Source organism: Aythya fuligula, chromosome 2 (assembly GCF_009819795.1).
Source record: "Aythya fuligula isolate bAytFul2 chromosome 2, bAytFul2.pri, whole genome shotgun sequence".
Classification (NCBI taxonomy): Eukaryota; Metazoa; Chordata; class Aves; order Anseriformes; family Anatidae; genus Aythya; species Aythya fuligula.
In genome coordinates this window covers 125,653,761-125,671,902 of record NC_045560.1, presented here as the reverse complement: position 1 = coordinate 125,671,902, position 18,142 = coordinate 125,653,761, and the positions used below count along the sequence as shown (strand labels likewise).

The window sequence follows — 18,142 nt, the reverse complement described above, 5'->3', positions numbered from 1 at the left end:
TTCTTTCTCTCCACAATTGCTTATTTGGGGTTCTAAAGGCTTTTAAATCTTCCTGCATTTCACAACTTGCTCTCTTTCATGGTGCCATTTCTGTAATAAAATGCCCTGCTCTCTTTCTTTACAGAAGATGAATTAAATGCAAATGCAATAAAATACAATTTTTCCATGAGTCCTTTTGAACAAACCTCCCCAGCTCCCAGGCAGTGCTTCCTTGAGACAGCTCCGGGCTGCTGCGCTGCGCACAGTCTGGCTGCTATCCTGAGCACCAGTCCTGCTCCTGCCATCCTGCCACACTCCTGCCTGTCCCTATCACAGCCATCAAGTCAGTGTGCTGGCCTCTCAGAAAACTGACCAAGGAAAAGCACCAGCTTGGGTGTGACCCTCTGATTTCTGGCCTTGGCTGTAGGGGAAGGGGGAAATGCATGTGCAGGGCAGCAACTTGCTGTTCCCAGCCTGTGCAGCTTGGCTCTGCTCCCTGCACACCATCTCATGCTTATCTCTCTAAAGGGCAGCATACCTCCTCCTTGTGGAGCATGTTTTCAACACTGAGCAAATGTTATGGCAATAGCCTTCTTGACTGTCTAGGAAGTTATTAACTAATGCCACGTTTTCAGCAAATGTTGCTGGCTCCTCTGGCTTGTACTACCGTAGCTGCAGGGGAGTAAATCTCCCCTGGGTGGGAGATTTGAGATCAGGGTTTCCACTTGAGCTGTCTGAGTCACTCTGAACAATTCTGTCTCCCCTGACTGGAGGGGAGTCAGAACAGAGTCACTTAAGTAGCCTAAATTGCTTTTTGAGAATACCTGTCCTGTCCTGTACCTGCTTCTCACGCAGTGAAGTTGCATATGGCACTATGCATAGTGTCTTTTATAATTTCTGTACATTTTATTCACTCAAATCTTTTTTTCAAAGGTGAGTTAAGTGCTTTGGCAGTGGCTTTATTAAAATCAGTGCAATTTAGGTGGACCTATGCGAGAATAGGATTTAGGTGTCTTAAGATGCTTTGCACTTCTGAACATATTATCCCTGAACTATACCAAGTGCATTTAGCTTTCCAGAGAGATCTCCCAAAGCACAGAGCTGCATCTCAGCCTGCCTGCCTGAAATCTAAACCTTCAGTGCAAACATGTCATCACTTGTAGTCCCTCATGAAGATTTCAAACTGGATACACTGAAGTTGCAAGGTCAATACCTTTAGGAGCAAAACACAGCTTGCTGCATAATCTTTATACATAAACCACGGGATACTTTGCTCCTCACTTGCCAATTCAGGCTATTTTAAAAGAGAATCCAACAATTTTAATGTTCTACTTTGGAGCTGACTACTATACTGATTCTATCATAATAAAATACATCTGCATAAATAACATGTATTTGTAGTGTTTCTACAGGGACTTTCAATATTAATTTCAAATATTACTTCACCAGAGAAATTAGAGGGACAACACTAGTACTGTATTTCCTACAAAAGTGTTACAAAAAGTTTTAAATATATTCTGTAAATGTTTAAAATGATAAACCTACAAACAAGCCATTTTGTTTTGTTTTGTTTTCTGCATTGTTGTTTAGCCCTAAGCTGGTTCCCACCACAAAAGCTATTTTGGGAAGTAATTGAGGAATTTATGAGTCTTTAGATTTTCATTATCTTATATGTAAAATGTTATATCTTTGCAAAAAAGTAGTAATTGGAAATGCATACTTTATCTGTTGATCAATGTAAAACTTCATTTTAGTATAGCCCTGGTTATGATGAATATTGAGTGAACTGCTATTTTAAAGTGTTGAACATGTGGGTACTTGCTTATACCTAGTCAGGGAACTGGACAGTGTCTCAAGTGATTGTCTTTGCTCAAGAGCAAAATGCTCCACAAAAAAAAATCAGATGAAAACAAACACCAGGTGTTCAAAAAGAAAGTTGGACCAAATCAATTAACAGTGGGCAAGTAATTGGCTTATTTGAAGAGCTATTGCTAAATAACTTCACTTGTAAAAGAGCAATTGGTAAATGAGTGTTTTTCCTTCCTATGTTCAGGGTTTGAAAAATGCACCCCATCAGTCATTACCACAAAGTCCAAGTCAGCTAGACAGCATGAAAAAATACCTGGCACTCCGATCTCACATTTAGCCTGAAAGCAGTGCCCTGCCACTCAAGAGGAACAAAACAGTTGTGCACTGTTTGTGACCTTCCTTTACTTGTAATGTAGTGTCAATCACATTTGTCTTCAGTCCTTTCCAAATTATAACATGTATTACTTGTGCTTTAAATTTTGCCAACTTGACTTTTTTCTTCTCACAAATGAGGATGCTCTCCATTATATGCAGTATTTCACCTGAAATTTGTGAGGTTTATGACCTTTTCTTCACTTTACTTGCTTTCTCGACACGGTTTCTCAGCCTTTATATCACCAATTTCAGTCTTTATTTGTTGTTGATGTTGTTTGTTTTGTTTTGTTTTGTTTTGTTTTCGCTCCAAAATCTCTTTCTTTCAATACTGTGATTTATATCATTTGTATAATTTCAGTTCTCACTTTCTGCCTACCAAAGAGCAGAAGAAAAGAAATAAGATCTGACATATCCCAGGGCTTGTGATGGTCCCAAGACCTTGCACTTCAATATAAAGGTCCACATCCTCTCTAACCGTGGGATCTAAGGTGTAATGGTCTCATCCGTCATGCTTCTGATTTACATCTGAGTGAAATTCAGAAGTTTGTAAACTTATTCATTCTTTCAACCTCTCCTTTAAGATGATCTTGTACTCCTTCTTTTAGTTTTATGCTTGCTAAAAAAAAAAAAAAAAAGTCACTTTCTCCAAAATTTTTGTTTTGAATCTTTTTCTCCAGCAACTTTTTCCAGTTGTCATTCATCATTTCCAAGCTGGCAGAGGAGGCTCTTGACTTGATAATTTTCACTGCTACATTGGCAATTCAAGCTTAAGTTTTTGATCCATGGAGACCCAGATAGAATACACTGAGCGCAATGGAAGAAAAACTAAAATGGGTAACTTTGGAGGGTGTCCTTTCTACAGCTTATACTCAGTGCACATTCAGTTGTTAACTTCACAGGCATTTGGACAGAAAGTTACTTTTGGTTTTAAAAAACAACAGCACAACTTATTTTATTTGAATTTGACACCTTGCTGAAGAAGCTTCTGAATTTTTTTAGTCTAGTTGCGTTTCAAAGCTTTGCAACACATGTTCACACTTGTAGTTTCAGCTGTGTCCGTACATCTAATACATTTGGTCTGCCTTTGGAGGAGATTTACTGTATGGTGGTTAAATATGAGCAACTGTACTGTCGTCTTTCCTGTGCTGGTTATCATTTTGCCTCTATTATGTTACTACTGTATATAAAATATACAAGAGTGTGTATTAGAAGAATTCCATGTTGTAGAAGTGCAAAAGACCACACATTACTCTTCTAAATCATTTGAAAAGTTTCTGGGGTATTTTTTATAGACCCATGTTTTTAAAAATCTAAAATTCACAGCCATCATGTGAGGCCAAATAGATTTCTTCAGCTCTTTTCTTATCTGAGGTTGTTGACCTCAGGAGAGGAGGAGAAGGTTACAGGGTCAAAGTCTTTTCCTCCTTGGAGCTTGCTGCTTGCTGGGAGAGGGTTGGCTGGAAAATAGATGTTTTAGAAAAAGGGTTGAGGGTCATGATTTTAATTCTGTTAGGGAACAGCTGGTTTGAGTTTCTTTCCACTTCTATCTTCCCTCCCTTCCTCAGAAATCCATGGAGAGAGAAAAATTTGTTCAGAGGAAAGCAGTAACACAAAAATAAAGGACTGAAATATTTTCATATTTAAAATAGATCATGTTTGTTATAGGATTTCACATTAAGTGAGAAAAGAGGAAATTATTAAAATAACTCAAATCCATTATGTTCCAGTCACTGAATTGAGATTGATCTACAGTGCCAGAGGTCTATTTGTTTTCCTGCCAAAAGTTAAATTGTTAATAGTAATGTTTTAAAGTTTTTAGTGGATAAAAAATATGCATTATGATTTTAAATCTAGTGATGGACAAAGCTAATTATAAATATGCTGTGTTAGTTTGCATGCAAGTTGCTGAAGAAAGATGGTTTCATCTGGCTATTTCTGTTCGGATTTTCTTCATCATTGCATGCTGCTTTCATGCACTAAGACCAAAGAGAGAGAAGGAAACTCACAACTCTCAAATGAATGGCAAACTAGGAACAGATTTTTCGTCTGCAGTCCTCTGAAACACTGGCCTCAGGCTGTGTTGGTGTGTGGCTCAACAGCAATCAGAGGTCATAATTTCATTGGCGGTTAGCATCAGGTTTAATTTTTCTAATATGTTACATTTACCAAAATGTCTGGTTTCAGTTACACTTATGCACTGACTGAATCAGCTTTGAGCAGCCTGATGTTTTAAGGTACCTGAAAGGCTACAAGAACATTTATGGAACACATATGCTAATTGTTTTTAACCACTTTCCTTTCTAAACACAAAAATGTGTTTTTGGAAAGCCATTTAACAGTAGTAGCTAATCATGGTGTGCATTTATTCTAAGAAATGAGCACAAGGAATAGGTAAAATAGTTGTTTTAACAAGACTGCCATCTACTGATTTCCACAATTAAAAATATCCCTGATGAGTAGATTGCTCATGGCTTTTTATAGTTTTATTTTTAAGATTTGCAAGATCAAGAAAATCCTAAAGTCTTTCTTTCACTTTAGGAATGCGACCAGGTTCACATTGATGACGTGTCTTCAGATGACAACGGTCAAGATTTAAGGTACAAGAGAACTGACAGAGATAAAATGTTGCTTTGCAAGTTTATCCCTGGGAAAGTGATAAACTGCTGTAATGCTTACAGTAGCCCATTGTCTTTTTAGCTGTTTTAGCCTTTGCAAGCCAGCAGTGAGTAGCTGATGGTTGAATATAGCCTTTTGCACTCAGTTAACTTTGGGGTTTTCTTATCTCTAAATAGCACCTATAACTTTGGAACGGATGGCTTTCCTGCAGCCGCCACCAGTGCTAATTTGTGCCTCGCAACGGGGGTGCGTGGAGGAGTCGACTGGATGAGAAAATTGGCTTTCCGTTACAGACGAGTAAAAGAAATATACAATACCTACAAAAACAATGTTGGAGGCAAGTGACTATGAAGTATATAACAAATATAAATGAGAAGCAACAAAAAGGAAAGATTTTTGTTTTCTGTTACTTTTTTAACATCGTAATATTTAACTAGCTGTTTAGTTTGCACTGTGTGGAAACTTGTATCTGAACTAATGAAAACAAAGGAAAATGACAGAATGTCACTTAATTTTGGTGCAGACATGCCCTTATCTACTCCGCAGGTCTTCTTGGTCCAGCAAAAAGAGAAGCATGGTTACAACTAAGAGCAGAAATTGAAGCTTTGACGGATTCTTGGTTAACACTTGCACTGAAAGCACTCACCCTTATTCATTCAAGGTGAGTATGAAGAGCATGGAGCAGTTAAAAAACATTAGGATGTCTGCTGGTGATTTAGAAGAGGCTGCCTGGTCTGGTGGACAAAACACTGACCTGGGGGACCTTCTCATTCCTTGTTCTGGTCTGACCCTGATGTTCTATACTTTGCTCTCCCATAAGGTGGAGAAAAATAACTTTCTTCACAAAGTGAGTGACAATAATAATGATGAAGGTTTCTGATGGGAGGGATAAACTTTTATTTGGTTTGGTTTGATTTGATGTTTTGTTTCATTTTGTTAAAAAAAAATAAAAAAAAAAATTGTGTTTTCTGTTCCACAGGACAAATTGTGTGAATATTCTTGTAACAACTACTCAACTAATTCCAGCTCTGGCAAAAGTCTTGTTGTATGGATTAGGGGTCGTATTTCCCATAGAGAATATTTACAGTGCAACTAAAATAGGTGAGCTATTTTTATAACGTTGTGCTATATGTGTAGCTGTGATTCTAAATAAAAAGCTGCTGTAGTCTCTATTTATTTTTTCTTAATACATATTTAGAAGTATACAGATTAATAATTGATCTCATGAAATACGTTTCATGCTAAGGCACTTTAAAAGTGCTTATTTATGTATGTCATGATCCAGCACAGAAAACTTTATTAATCTCTATAAACACTGATACAGTCTCTGTTAGGAGGAAATATAGTAACTTTTTTTGTGTGTTTTCTCAAAATTGTGAATGCATATTGCTGCTTAGATGGCTTTTTGGTAGGTTGTCGGTAGAGACCACTGCAGTCATCTCAGATTAACAGAAGAAATTCTGTGAAGGTAAGCCTTGGCTGCATTCATTTTCATGTGCTCTGGAGCAAATTTTGGTAAACAATTTACCAGAAGCAAGAATGTTTTGTTGCAGAATGTAATTATTTAAGTTCATTCATACTGACTGTAATAAGCTTCAGCCGGGCAAATGTTTATTTCTGTTTTCTGGTTCAATATAAAAGATGTTATTATGAGCATATAGAGGTACATGGTACCAGATGGCAATAGTGCTTGTAGTTTTTAACATGATTATGACGTATCTGTTCTGTCTCAGATTCCCTCAAAATTGTGGGCTACATGAAAACATTTTTAATGTGTTTTTAAGTATCTATAATACAGGAAGCTCAAATGGCCAAGAAAAAATGGTGGGTTACTTTTGTTTGGTTTTGTTTTTTAAAAAACTTGGTTGAGAATTCTGTATAGAAACTAGATAGCACTGCCGTAAAAGATTTAAAACCAATTCCTGGGTAAAAATGTAACTGTACCTGTCTGTAGAATCTTTAAGGTGAATTAGGACATTGAATCATAATATTTTAAATACACATTTCAATTAAAACTTCATAGTAAATATTCACTTATAACTTTAAGTATACAGGATGGTGGGTACTTTTGGAATACCGTGTCCAGTCTCTGACTGTCACAGAAAATCATGAGATTTTTGTAACATGACACAACTCATAATTTTCAAGAATGTTTTACCTAGTTAGTGTTGCAGGTTTTTTATGCCTAGCGCTACTGTTAAAGGGTGTCAGTGAATGGTTTGGTTTCTATTGTCCTATAGCTGAAATAACTATTTTGAAAATTACAATTCTTCCTGTCAGTTGCTCTAGACACCCAGCAGACACACAAGTAAGCATGCATTATGACCAGACTGAAGGGATCTTTCAGAATGGGAGCATTTAAGAAAATTTGACTGTAAGCATTCACTTACATTCTGGCTTCCCAGTATTGGTACCTTGTATGTACAGAATTGGGATCATTTCCCTAGGTCTATGCAGTGAACTAATGAGCCAAGTTAATGGATCCCATTGCAGGATCAAGGATCTTACCTATATATTGGATTAGAGGCATTTAAATCCAAATCTTTTTGGCGACCTCCTATGTCAGGATACTACTGTTCCAGGAGCTGTGATTAATGCTGTCACAGGTTGCAGAGAGAAAGCTAGAATTTCTACTCAGATTCAATCAATTTACTCTGTTGAGGACACTGGCTGTACACAGCTGGTAGAGACTTCTCCTGGTGGGGAAATCCCCACTGAAACTTGTCTCAGGTTAGTGCAGGAGACAAGAAAGGTGATATTGCAGACCTCTGGTATGCTACATCTACCATGTCATACACATTTAAGGACCTTTCAGGGTAGATTTGAATGCCGCCTGTCAGTTGCTCTGGCAGAAGCAAAGCTTCAGTGGGTTTTGGACCACCAGGAGAGGTGCCATCCTGCAGGAGAGGCTCTTCTCCCTTTTCTCGCAGTAATTGTAATTATGTATTCAAAATTTCGGGGGGTCCAAGCTAAAATAATAGCAGGTGATTTCATGATATCCTGTGACCACCTATCCTGAATAGTCTGTTTTGTTTTGTGTTGTGTTTTTTTTTTTTTTTTTTTTTTTTTTTTTTTTTGTTTTTGTTTTTGTTTTTTTTTGGTTTTCTTCCAGGAAAGGAAAGTTGTTTTGAGCGAATAATTCAGAGATTTGGAAGGAAAGTAGTGTATGTGGTTATAGGGGATGGTGTTGAAGAAGAACAAGGCGCAAAGAAGGTAATGGCTCTTTTTCAAGATTTCAGTGGTCTGAAAGTAAAATTGTCTTTTTGTTATATGTGAAACAGTGTGCACTGGCATTTGATTTTTGTATCTTTGATTTATGAATTATAATGTTTTGATCATATCTGGTAGAAAGCTGCATAAAACTGTAGATAATGATGTGTCCTGCTGTTCTCCAAAAGACACATTATGCTGGCTATGCATGTTTGGTGTATTTCAAAAAGGATCCAGAAAATGGGTCCTGGCTTCTGTGCCAAGAACTAATAGTTCTGTTTTCATTGGCATCCCAAAATACCACATCGTGTGTTATGAATGTAAGCAAAAAATGGTGAATCTCACTGATCAAAAGCAGTGTGCTATTTGACCATATGAAATACATATATGTCACACCTTGAATAGGTATGTAGGGCTGGAGCACTTATACATAAATTTCAGTTTTCTTGTGGGTCCATAATTTTAATTCAGGTAAATACTCATGGCTTTCTCTGGGAGAAAGGGAAAAAAATCACATTTTCCCCAGTGTGGAGTAAGCTCCATAAAGAGCAATACTTCCTGCTGGCAAATAATAAGCAGTATTACTAGCCTCACTCTGTTATCAAAGAGAAGCAGAAATGGAGTCTTCACTTGAAGGAATGAGGCATAATTTTGACTATTGGAACAATAAGAGAACAAATATGAAAATGGGCATTTTTATTATTCCTTCCTTTTACAGGTAAATTGTTTTTACACAACTTTTACCAAAAAAAAAATCTCTGTGATACTTCTATATCTGTTTCCACTGTAACTTTCTAAATTGGCAGAGTAAAACAAATTAGCCTAGATGGCATTTTACCAGATGCACCAATGACTGGTTTTGCTTCATGAAATCTGGGTTTTGTGCCCCTGGAGCATTTCAGGCAGGTTCCCGGCTTGTCCCGGCACTTTGCAGAGCATCAGTTTCATATATCCCTTTGGCGGACGGACGGGAACAGTTTGCTCCTTTCTCCTTCAGAAATGCCTTTCATCTTTGTAGGGAAATGTTTTCCCGCTGTAAATGATTACATTTTAAAAGCTGCATTTAAAATCAGTAGAAAAAAAATCTTCTTTGTTCCTTTTCTGTTGCTCGGTGAAATAGTGTTGTATATGATAATGGCAGGAGTAGTCCTTTTGGTAACATTATCTAATTCACTGCTTTTTTCAACAGGAAACATGATTCAGAAAAGCATAAGAAAAAGCCTTTCCAGTTGCTAAGAGGTGTAGCAGCATAGAAAGTTCCTTTGTGCCATTGCTTCTGTATATTCTTTCTTGGTGGAAGGAATTTTCAGATTTAAAGCATGTTAGACGCTCTGGATTAAATTATCTCTTACAGCAATGCCAGAGAAGTAAATAAGTGTACCAGCAGCCCAGCCTTTCTGCAGAAACTATTAATTTGATTAAGGGAAATGCTTCTTGGGTTGTTGTCCTGCTCCACCTAAAAACAATTCACCATTGCAAGTTGTGACGGCAGGGTTTGCCCTCCGATGCATCAAGAGAAAGAGCCACGTGGTGCCTTGCTGTACTGGAAGCTGCTCCCAATTCATATGATGCCTTATTGATTATCTGCTCCTCAGATTGTTTTTAGCATTATAAGGAGGAGCAGGCATGGGAATGCACCCTAAAGTATGCTTAAGGTTAAGACATATGCCCTGCCTAATGAATAAATGGTATTGCTGTATTAGAAAAATTATAAAAGCCTAGATCTTCTCCAGTGAGTGTGGAAACAAATGAGTATCTACCCCCACAGAAAATGCGAAGCCCATCAACCCAAACTGACATGACTGTCTCCATTACCTTTCTTATCCCCCTCACACTGTAGCTGCTTCCTTCCCATCAGCATATTGGATTTTGAGATATTCTAAAGGCAGGGACAGATTTTATGTTATTCCTTTGTACTGTGCTTTGCTGAAGGGCTTTAGCCTGTGGGGAAACCCTTAGTATATGTGCATTTCTTTACATGGGACACAGAGAGTAGGTCCTTCCTACTTTAATGCTAGAATGGCCCTTCACTGATTGCTCTAGTGAGTATTTTTAAGTGAGCATATAAATTCAAATCTATTTAATATGAAAGATTTTTATTCTGTTTCTTTAGTGAAAAGATCTGAACTTCAAGCTTAGGAGGTGATAAAGATAATGTTTTTTTTTATTAAAAAATAGTTCACCAATAATTTAGTTGATTGCTTAGTCATGAAACAAGGTTTTTCATTTTTGTCCTTTATTTAATCTAAATATTGAGTTAATACAACAAAAGAAAAAATGCATTTAAAATCTTTTTATTATTGCCTTTGTTGTAAAAATTCAATAGTACATACTTTTTAATACAGGTGAAAAGGTCATTGCTGTTTTGAAAAAAAAGAATTAGGACAGACATTTTTAGTAAATTGCCTCCTTTGATCGATGAAAATAAATACAACACACTGAGGAAACTGCATACCCTTACATTTCATGCAGCATGGGACAAGCCATGGTATCAACACCTTGGCTGAGCTGTCACTTCCTGCAAAATATTTTATAAGACAATTAAAATCCTCAGGACGTTTGCATTACAGGCTGAGGAGAAATCTTACCCTTCTGGATCAGTTCAGCAAGCAGTCAGGGCAGCTGTAACTCCAGGGTTCACGTGGAGGTTGCTACCTTTGGATCTGCTTCCCCAGGAGAAGAGGGAGAGGAGGGAAGAGAGAAGAGGGGGGAAAGGCAAGGGGTGCATGGGGACAAGGGGTACAGTGTGGGGACATGTGCCCATGTGCCCGCAGCAAGCACAGGCGTGGGGCTGCCTTCTTGCCCTGTGTACATCTGCATGCCACTGCAGTGACATAAGTTTCTAGGTTTCCCTGCCAGAGACTCTGATGTCCTGATTTCGTTTTTTTTTGTTTGTTTTTTTTTTTTTTTTTTGAGCTCTTCTTCTTGCATTTGCATTTAGAGACACAGTTGGGAAGTATCCATAAGGCAGAAAGAAGTCCTGTATTTTCCTACTTAGGAGAATCCTCCAAAGGGTTTCTCATTTGCGAGATGAGACAAAGGAGGAGGATCTCTCCATGGAGGAGCTGGATTTTAAATCAGGTGATTTGGGAGAGCCTAGGCAAATCAGTTTCTCCCTTTGTCTCTGAAATGGTTGCATTGCTTTGGAGGAAAATTGAGAGGAAAAATCATAAATCTTCGTGGAGCAATAAATAGAATATAAATGGGTATCCAATCTGCCACTACTTTAAAGCTTGCAGTCACACTGTGCTGCTCAGGTTTGGGGTAGGAAGTAAAGACGACTGCTTAGCAAAATCTGGCAGAAACACAACAAAAATACTGTTAAAGATGACAGAAACTTATGAGTTTTCTATTAAAATGTGTCACAAATCTCAGGAGTAAGGTTTTTTTAGAAATATGTATTCATTTCAGGGAAGGAGGATAGTCTGCACTTTTCAGTATTGCCATCAAAAAACGTCTTTGTTTTGTGCATGTGTTGAATTGAAACACTTTCATTTATTTTGTTGAATAAAATAGTTGCAGATTGGTTCTTTTAGTAAATATGTGCTGAAAAATAATACTGTTTCTGTTTCAGAAATTAATTACCTTAATATTTTTAGGTTATTGAATGACTCTATAAAAATTAGATTTGCTAAGTTAATTTAATTTTTCATGTTTTTACCAAACTAACACAAAGTCAAACTTTCACCACCACATTTCATTTCAAAATATCATTAAAACAGTCGTAAATATATTTATTATCAAGTATATGTTATTAAATATCTTTGAAATGATTCATGCCTTTTAGTAGAAAAAAGCTTCATATATACTTTGAAGATACTGAAACAGTAAACAAAATCCTTGCTTACTACCAGTCTAGTCATATGTTCCTCCAACAAGCAATAAGAACAGCTTTCTCATAGTTTCATTAGCATCCAGTTACACTGCTTGTTTATTAGTGGTTAGCATTTGTCATCCGTTCTCGCACAGTAGTAAATGAGATATTAGCATTTTTTCATGTGCCCAGAATAGAAGACACGTGTTGTGCATGACATGTGTGGTAAGTGTTGGCAGAGACGCTTTCTAAAGGCAATATGTAGTAAATATATATCCAAAGAAACTCTTGTCTGCTCATTTAGTAAGAAAAAAATGGGTCTCTGCCTCATGGCTGTGTTGCCACTGTTGACAATAGTTGTAGATATGTGGGGCATGGTAATACAGGAATAATGTTCAAGGTTTTGTAAGATCGTTTTGTTACTTCAAGCATTTTTCTTTTGTACAGTCATTTGCTTTCTTAGATAAAGTGAAAATTATTGTATATACCTAGTAAACACACATGCACATATATGGACACGTGTACGAGATTGCATATACACACACAGGCACATGCATGTAGCTATATATAGATCTGTATCAGATTTGTTTCCCCTTCTCTTAGCTAGAAGTCTCAGAAGTCTGTGCTGTAGGGTCAAATTGACAGAGATCTGAATCAGCCACATTCAACCCCTGCACAGAGCGCCCATGCAGATTCCAGTCCCTGTGCAGCCGCTGCGTTCGTTGCATGTTTCATTTCTTGGGAGTATACTGCCAGTCCTTTGACCTATATGCAGAAGAACTGAAAATAATTATAATCCTGAGATTTACACAACTTCTTTGTTTTCACGGGACTCTCCAGGCTCTCATTCCACACCTCACTCATAACTGAATGGTATAAATGGAGGTATACTCCTTTCGCAGACAGATATAAATAAAGCAGAGGACACTTAAGTGAATTTCATTCACAAAGATATAGCCAAAATAATGACCACTTAAAGTTTTGGTTTAAAATCTGACCATAAACAGCTGAGGGTAATCGAAAACTCAATATTGCATATGGGCATCATAGCAAGAATCACTGTGATTTGATTTAGCAGAAACTAAAGCTTCTGTTAAAACAATCAGGATCTTTAACTGCCCTAGACGCCTGGTGTGTGTACACTCTGTGATGCTGAGGTTGTTACTAGGGAAGCAGTATAATGCTGGAACTGCATGAGGTGGGAGCTGGAAGCCAAGAATTTATTACTACAATTCTCCCTATTCATTAGTTTGCTATATGACCTTGGAGGGCTTCCATGTCATTGACTCTTGGCTTCTGCATAGACACTATTCAAAGGCAGATGTCCACCAAACCCCTCACCACACGACAGCTTTGGTATGCAATTTACACCCTTCTGACCCAGCAGCTGAGGCACAAGTGGTGCCAAGCTGACAGCGAGAGCTGGGAGACCAGGTACATGCTGCCTTGCAGCTTGTGAGTGGAGAGGAAAACTGCAGCAATTCAAGAAAAGGAGGTAGCACTGCTGAGTGCCCCCAGTTGGCAAACATGGCTCAGATCAGCTGCAAACACAGACTTGTACCTGTTTGTCATTGATGTAATGCCCCTATCAGATGTTATAAGTTCTACCAGGAAGTTCTTGCAGCCTCAATAAGTGATAGACAGACAGAAGCTTTTGGAGATCCTGGAGAACAGTATGATGAGGAATTTTTATTTCTCTTTGCTATTGTTCATTCATTTCCTGAGCATGATGCAATAAATGAATCTGTAGGAAAGATTTGAGCTGGAAAACAGTGGTGCCTGACCTGACAGTGAAGAAGACAGACTGTCTATGTGGTGTAACAGGAAAGACACTGGGAGCTGTAACTCAATGAGATAATTGCATCTAGTTTCTGTCACTGGTGGAGCATAGAAGCAAATCAATAGAAGACTAGATTAAAGATGCTGAAATAGTAGATGTCTTGTTTAACGCTTCCTTCTTATGGACAAGAGTAATGTGTAAAAGTGTTTTGAAAATAATCTAAGAATTTGTTCCAACAACACTTGTCTCTGAATTATTATTTTTCCCCCCAAAGCAGCTGTGGCTCACTTATTTATCTTCAAGCTGAGACGTAGTTCTTTCTTAAGTCTTTGTGATAATCCAGAGTAAAACAAAGTAAAAGAGGAATTGTTCCAGTGGTGCTTTCTTGTCAGTCATTTTATTTTCTTCCTGTAGAATTTTTGTTATTGTAAAAGGACATATTGTATATGTCCTCTGCATGAGGACACATGTTGACACATCCATATGACATTTTATTCTAGATCATGAGTGTCATACTGAAGCAGATCATCCTCTTCACTGTACTTTTACTAACATTCTGGAGGGTTTTTTTAAGGAACAAAAAAAATATATATATATTTTGAGCAGAGCTAAACAAGAGCTAAACAAGAGCTAAACAAGAGCTAAACACCAAATGCTCTCCAGCTGTTAGCGGGCATCTTTTCCATGGTAGAAAACCAGAGTTATTCTGAAATAAAAACCTTGAAACACGGACACTGGGTGCTCAGTCCCACATTTATCACTCTGCAGTCCCTCCTATTTTGCAATTCTACTTGCTAATACCTGTCCTTAACTTGGTGCATGCTTTCCAGATTCCTTAGAGTGCTCCTTTGCTGGTCATGCACCACTCTTTAGCAAAGTCTTGCTGATTAATATTAATTAATCCAGCATTATCTCCTCCATCTTTCACAAAAGCAACTGATGATTATTCCTTAGCAATTGCCATTTGATTTCAGAGAGACTTGCCAATACTCACTTAATTAAGTTTCTTTTAAGAATCTCTGCTTTATTCCATAAGTTGAACCCAATTCATCATCACATTGATATCTGGATTGAAGCATTATCCTCCTAAAAATAATTCATGTTTATATCATGACAGATGTTTACCTGAACTCTAAAGACAAATTTATCATAAGCTATGTGCTAAAGTGTTTGATTGATGGGGGAGGTTTAGAGCAAATATGCAGGGTTCACATTAAACATGCGCCTGGAAACAGTGTGTTTCACATCGCGCTTTTATGCTGTTTTCAAAATTGTTCTCTATTCAAAACTTGAGAATGAAAACCTGAATTAAAGAGGAGGTCAGCATAGAAGTGATGATCAGAAGAGATGGAGTTTTGCTGCTGATTTAAATAGAATTAGGAATTTCCTCAGGAATTGCTGGGGGAGGATGAAGAAACCTTTTCTGAGAAATTGTCAATAAAGTGACTGGGGACCTCAGAAGCTATTGTGATAGCAAACCGCTTGTGGTTTGCCTCCTAAAGATGCTGGACACAAGCTGACCCACTGAAATGGTGAATATGGCCGTGTGCAACCTTAAGAATATTGTTGCATGGAAACTATTTTCCCGTGGGATTGATAGAAATTTTCCCAAAGAAAGCTGATGGTTATTATTATTATTATTATTATTTATTTATGCAAAAGTTCTTGCTGACAGTATAATCCTTGTTTTACAGTTTAAAGATAATAAAGATAATAAGTATTCTTTATCAGATTTTTCCCTTCATGGATGAAGTAATGTGTGCTTTTTCCTGGTATTTGTTTTTGGTTTCTTCAGGTTCTTTGTGAACATAGGTGTGCTCCAGAGTGAGATCTTATTACAGTTAATAGGAAAAAAATATGTATTTATTTTTCAATTGTCCCATATGGAAAATGTGTTTTAAGATCAGTGCTAACAATGACCGAAATTGTAAAAAAACACCAAGATAAAATTCCCTTCAAAGTGATGTGAGCAACATATGAACTATTCTGAATCATCTCTGCTATGTTCATAACTCACCTGCCAGGGATAGTTTCCCAAAGAATAAATATGTTTTGATAGTAAATATTACTATCACTTCCTTTCTTTTTTTTTTTTTTTTAATTTTATTTTATTGAAGTCCTGTTCCCTTCCTCAAATTACCCACTTGCTTCATGTACAACATAGTTTTCCTATTTTTTTCCTAGAAACAGCATTTTCTTCTGTAATATATCATAATTTGATTTTCTTAAAAAGAAATGAGAAATCCCTCCCTTCCTTTAACATCTCATGACATTGTTATTTGTGTTGGCAAATAGATGCGCTGTTATTGATAATTTATGCTGGGGGTCAGAGAAACCAGAGATAAATGTGAAAGGCTTGGGGGTTTAAGAACTCTGACTCTTGCTTTTTCCTTGCTGTGTTACCATGTTCTTGCAAAAGACAATGGGTGGGTCTAAATACCAGAATGCTTTGGGTTATTTTTACATGTTGTCTGTGCTGTTCACAGCATGCTATGCCATTTTGGAGGATCTCGAGCCACTCTGACCTTATGGCCCTTCACCATGCCTTGGAACTGGAGTACTTGTAGCAGCTCAGCAGCACTTTGAAACCCCAGAGCCTCCTTCTGCCCGTGGATGGTATGCCTGTGTCTTGTGTCAGCATTGGACTACAGAACTTTGTGATTTCAACATGTTGACGTACAGCTGCAATTGGTCTTAACCCTTGCCCTTTCAGTAAATGGAGGAGCATGTCTCTTTCTTCAGAACAGCTGTGGACTCTGGTACTGCAAGTCCAATGAAAATAAGCCATGTGAATGTTTTAACAACTCATCTTTACCGTATTTGCTACCAAAAAGAAATGGAAAAGGAAAAAAAAAAATAAAAGAAATAAAAGGTTCGTACCTGTGAAGAAAAAAAGGACCTGCACGTGCTTTGTTGTTTTTAGACTCTTCAATGTGACACACACCGTTTCTTCAACACAGCGAACTTGATTGCACAATGAAGACTGAGATTTTTCAAAATACCAGTGGAGTAATTTTCTTGTAAAGAAGGTTTACTTTTTGGTTTCTCATACCCAGGGTACTCTGTACATCTTTACTTATTTATGAACAGACTATATTTTGACATCGTATAACTGAGGATATGTATAATAGGAATAAAGGCTATTATAAGCCTTTGCCTTATGGTACAGCAACTACTTTTGATTTTAGCACATTACAGAGTAGTTTAAAATATGTCTAATTTAAGCAAATAGGTACATCACTGAGACAATCATGTACAGGAAGAATTTTTTGTGTAAATTTGTAATAATGAATGATTCTTTTACATATTGTTAAGGTAAATGCTATTGAAAGATAGTAATGCCTTGTTGGTAAAGAATGAGGCCACATGTGCACAAACTGTTGTGCAGTGCCTTATCAATGCGTTGGTTATAAATATGTAGATAATGGATTTTTTTAGATAAATTTGTCAAGACCAAAAGCATGGATGTCAAGTGTCAATAGGAATTGGGTTTTGTTCTTTTCAGCTACTTCTCTACCTTTTTCCTCACTCACCTACTCTGATTATGAAAAGATAAATTTTGTTTCCCCCACTAAGGAAATATACATAATACACAACCAAAGAGGAATGCATTGCTGTCTTCGGTTTCCTCTTTTAATGTCAACATATTAACCCTTTTTTAGAGTATTGAAAAATGAATTAACAGATTCATTCCATAAAGAAATAAGAGAGAGAACACAAATATATTGTAAGACATGACTTAAACTGGCATCTAGGTACCAAATAGTTTTTGTCTTGTCCAAAAATAAAGGAAATTATCATCATTATTTTTAGAAATTAGAAATGGGAATATTTTGGAGAAACTGAACAAGGATACTCATATACATTTAAGTTTTTTAATCCTCTTCCACCAGGAGTCAGATTTTCCTAAGATATAACATCCATTGCCGGCAATGGAAACACTGAAATATCATCAAGAAGCTAAAATTTGCTTTTGTCTATATCCGCTTACAGGACAAACCTAGACTGTGTCTGTCTGTGACTTGTGACTTTTCTAATCTTGAAGGCCATGAGCTACTTGGTCAGATAAACTGTCAGTCTGACTTTTTGGCTTGAATTGTACCAATTCCCTTTGCCTGATTTAAATCTCTTCATTTAAAAAAAAAAAAAAAAAAAAAATCAGCTTTGTTGGTTCATTCTCCAGCTTTTCTTCTTGTTTTCTTTTGCTAAAAACACCAGCCTTGAAACAGCTACCTGCAAAGCTACAAAGCACCAATGTAGCTGCAAAGCAACGCCCTTCTCTATTGGAGGAATCATATTGCTGCTAGAATTCAATGTTTGTGGATTGCTTTATTACCAACAAAGAGGTTTTTACTCTACCAAGACTTGCACATGTGCTTTACTTTACCTGGTATGAGTACTGGAATTCACATGGTACTCACATACATACATAAAGCACGTTGTGGGTAGTTTTTAGAATTGAGACTATAATTAGCCTTTTTTTTTTTTCTTCAAGCAAATTAGACAGTGATGGGGAGTTGGTTGTATTTTTTTTTCTTGGTCTCTTTTCAATTTTTAGT

General features: G+C 37.1%; 1 protein-coding gene across 2 annotated transcripts in view; it reads left to right on the top strand.

Annotated features, from left to right (window-relative positions):
• Positions 1-16,460, top strand: part of EYA1 (EYA transcriptional coactivator and phosphatase 1) — a 161,579-nt gene extending 145,119 nt beyond the window's left edge. For both annotated transcript variants that reach the window (XM_032183170.1, XM_032183171.1), the window contains 6 exons: positions 4,702-4,760; positions 4,956-5,116; positions 5,326-5,440; positions 5,759-5,880; positions 7,892-7,992; positions 16,070-16,460. In XM_032183170.1, coding sequence (XP_032039061.1) covers positions 4,702-4,760; positions 4,956-5,116; positions 5,326-5,440; positions 5,759-5,880; positions 7,892-7,992; positions 16,070-16,150 — 639 coding nt within the window. In that variant the 3' untranslated portion in view covers positions 16,151-16,460. The remainder of the gene's footprint in view (positions 1-4,701; positions 4,761-4,955; positions 5,117-5,325; positions 5,441-5,758; positions 5,881-7,891; positions 7,993-16,069) is intronic.
• The last annotated feature ends 1,682 nt before the right edge of the window (positions 16,461-18,142 follow it).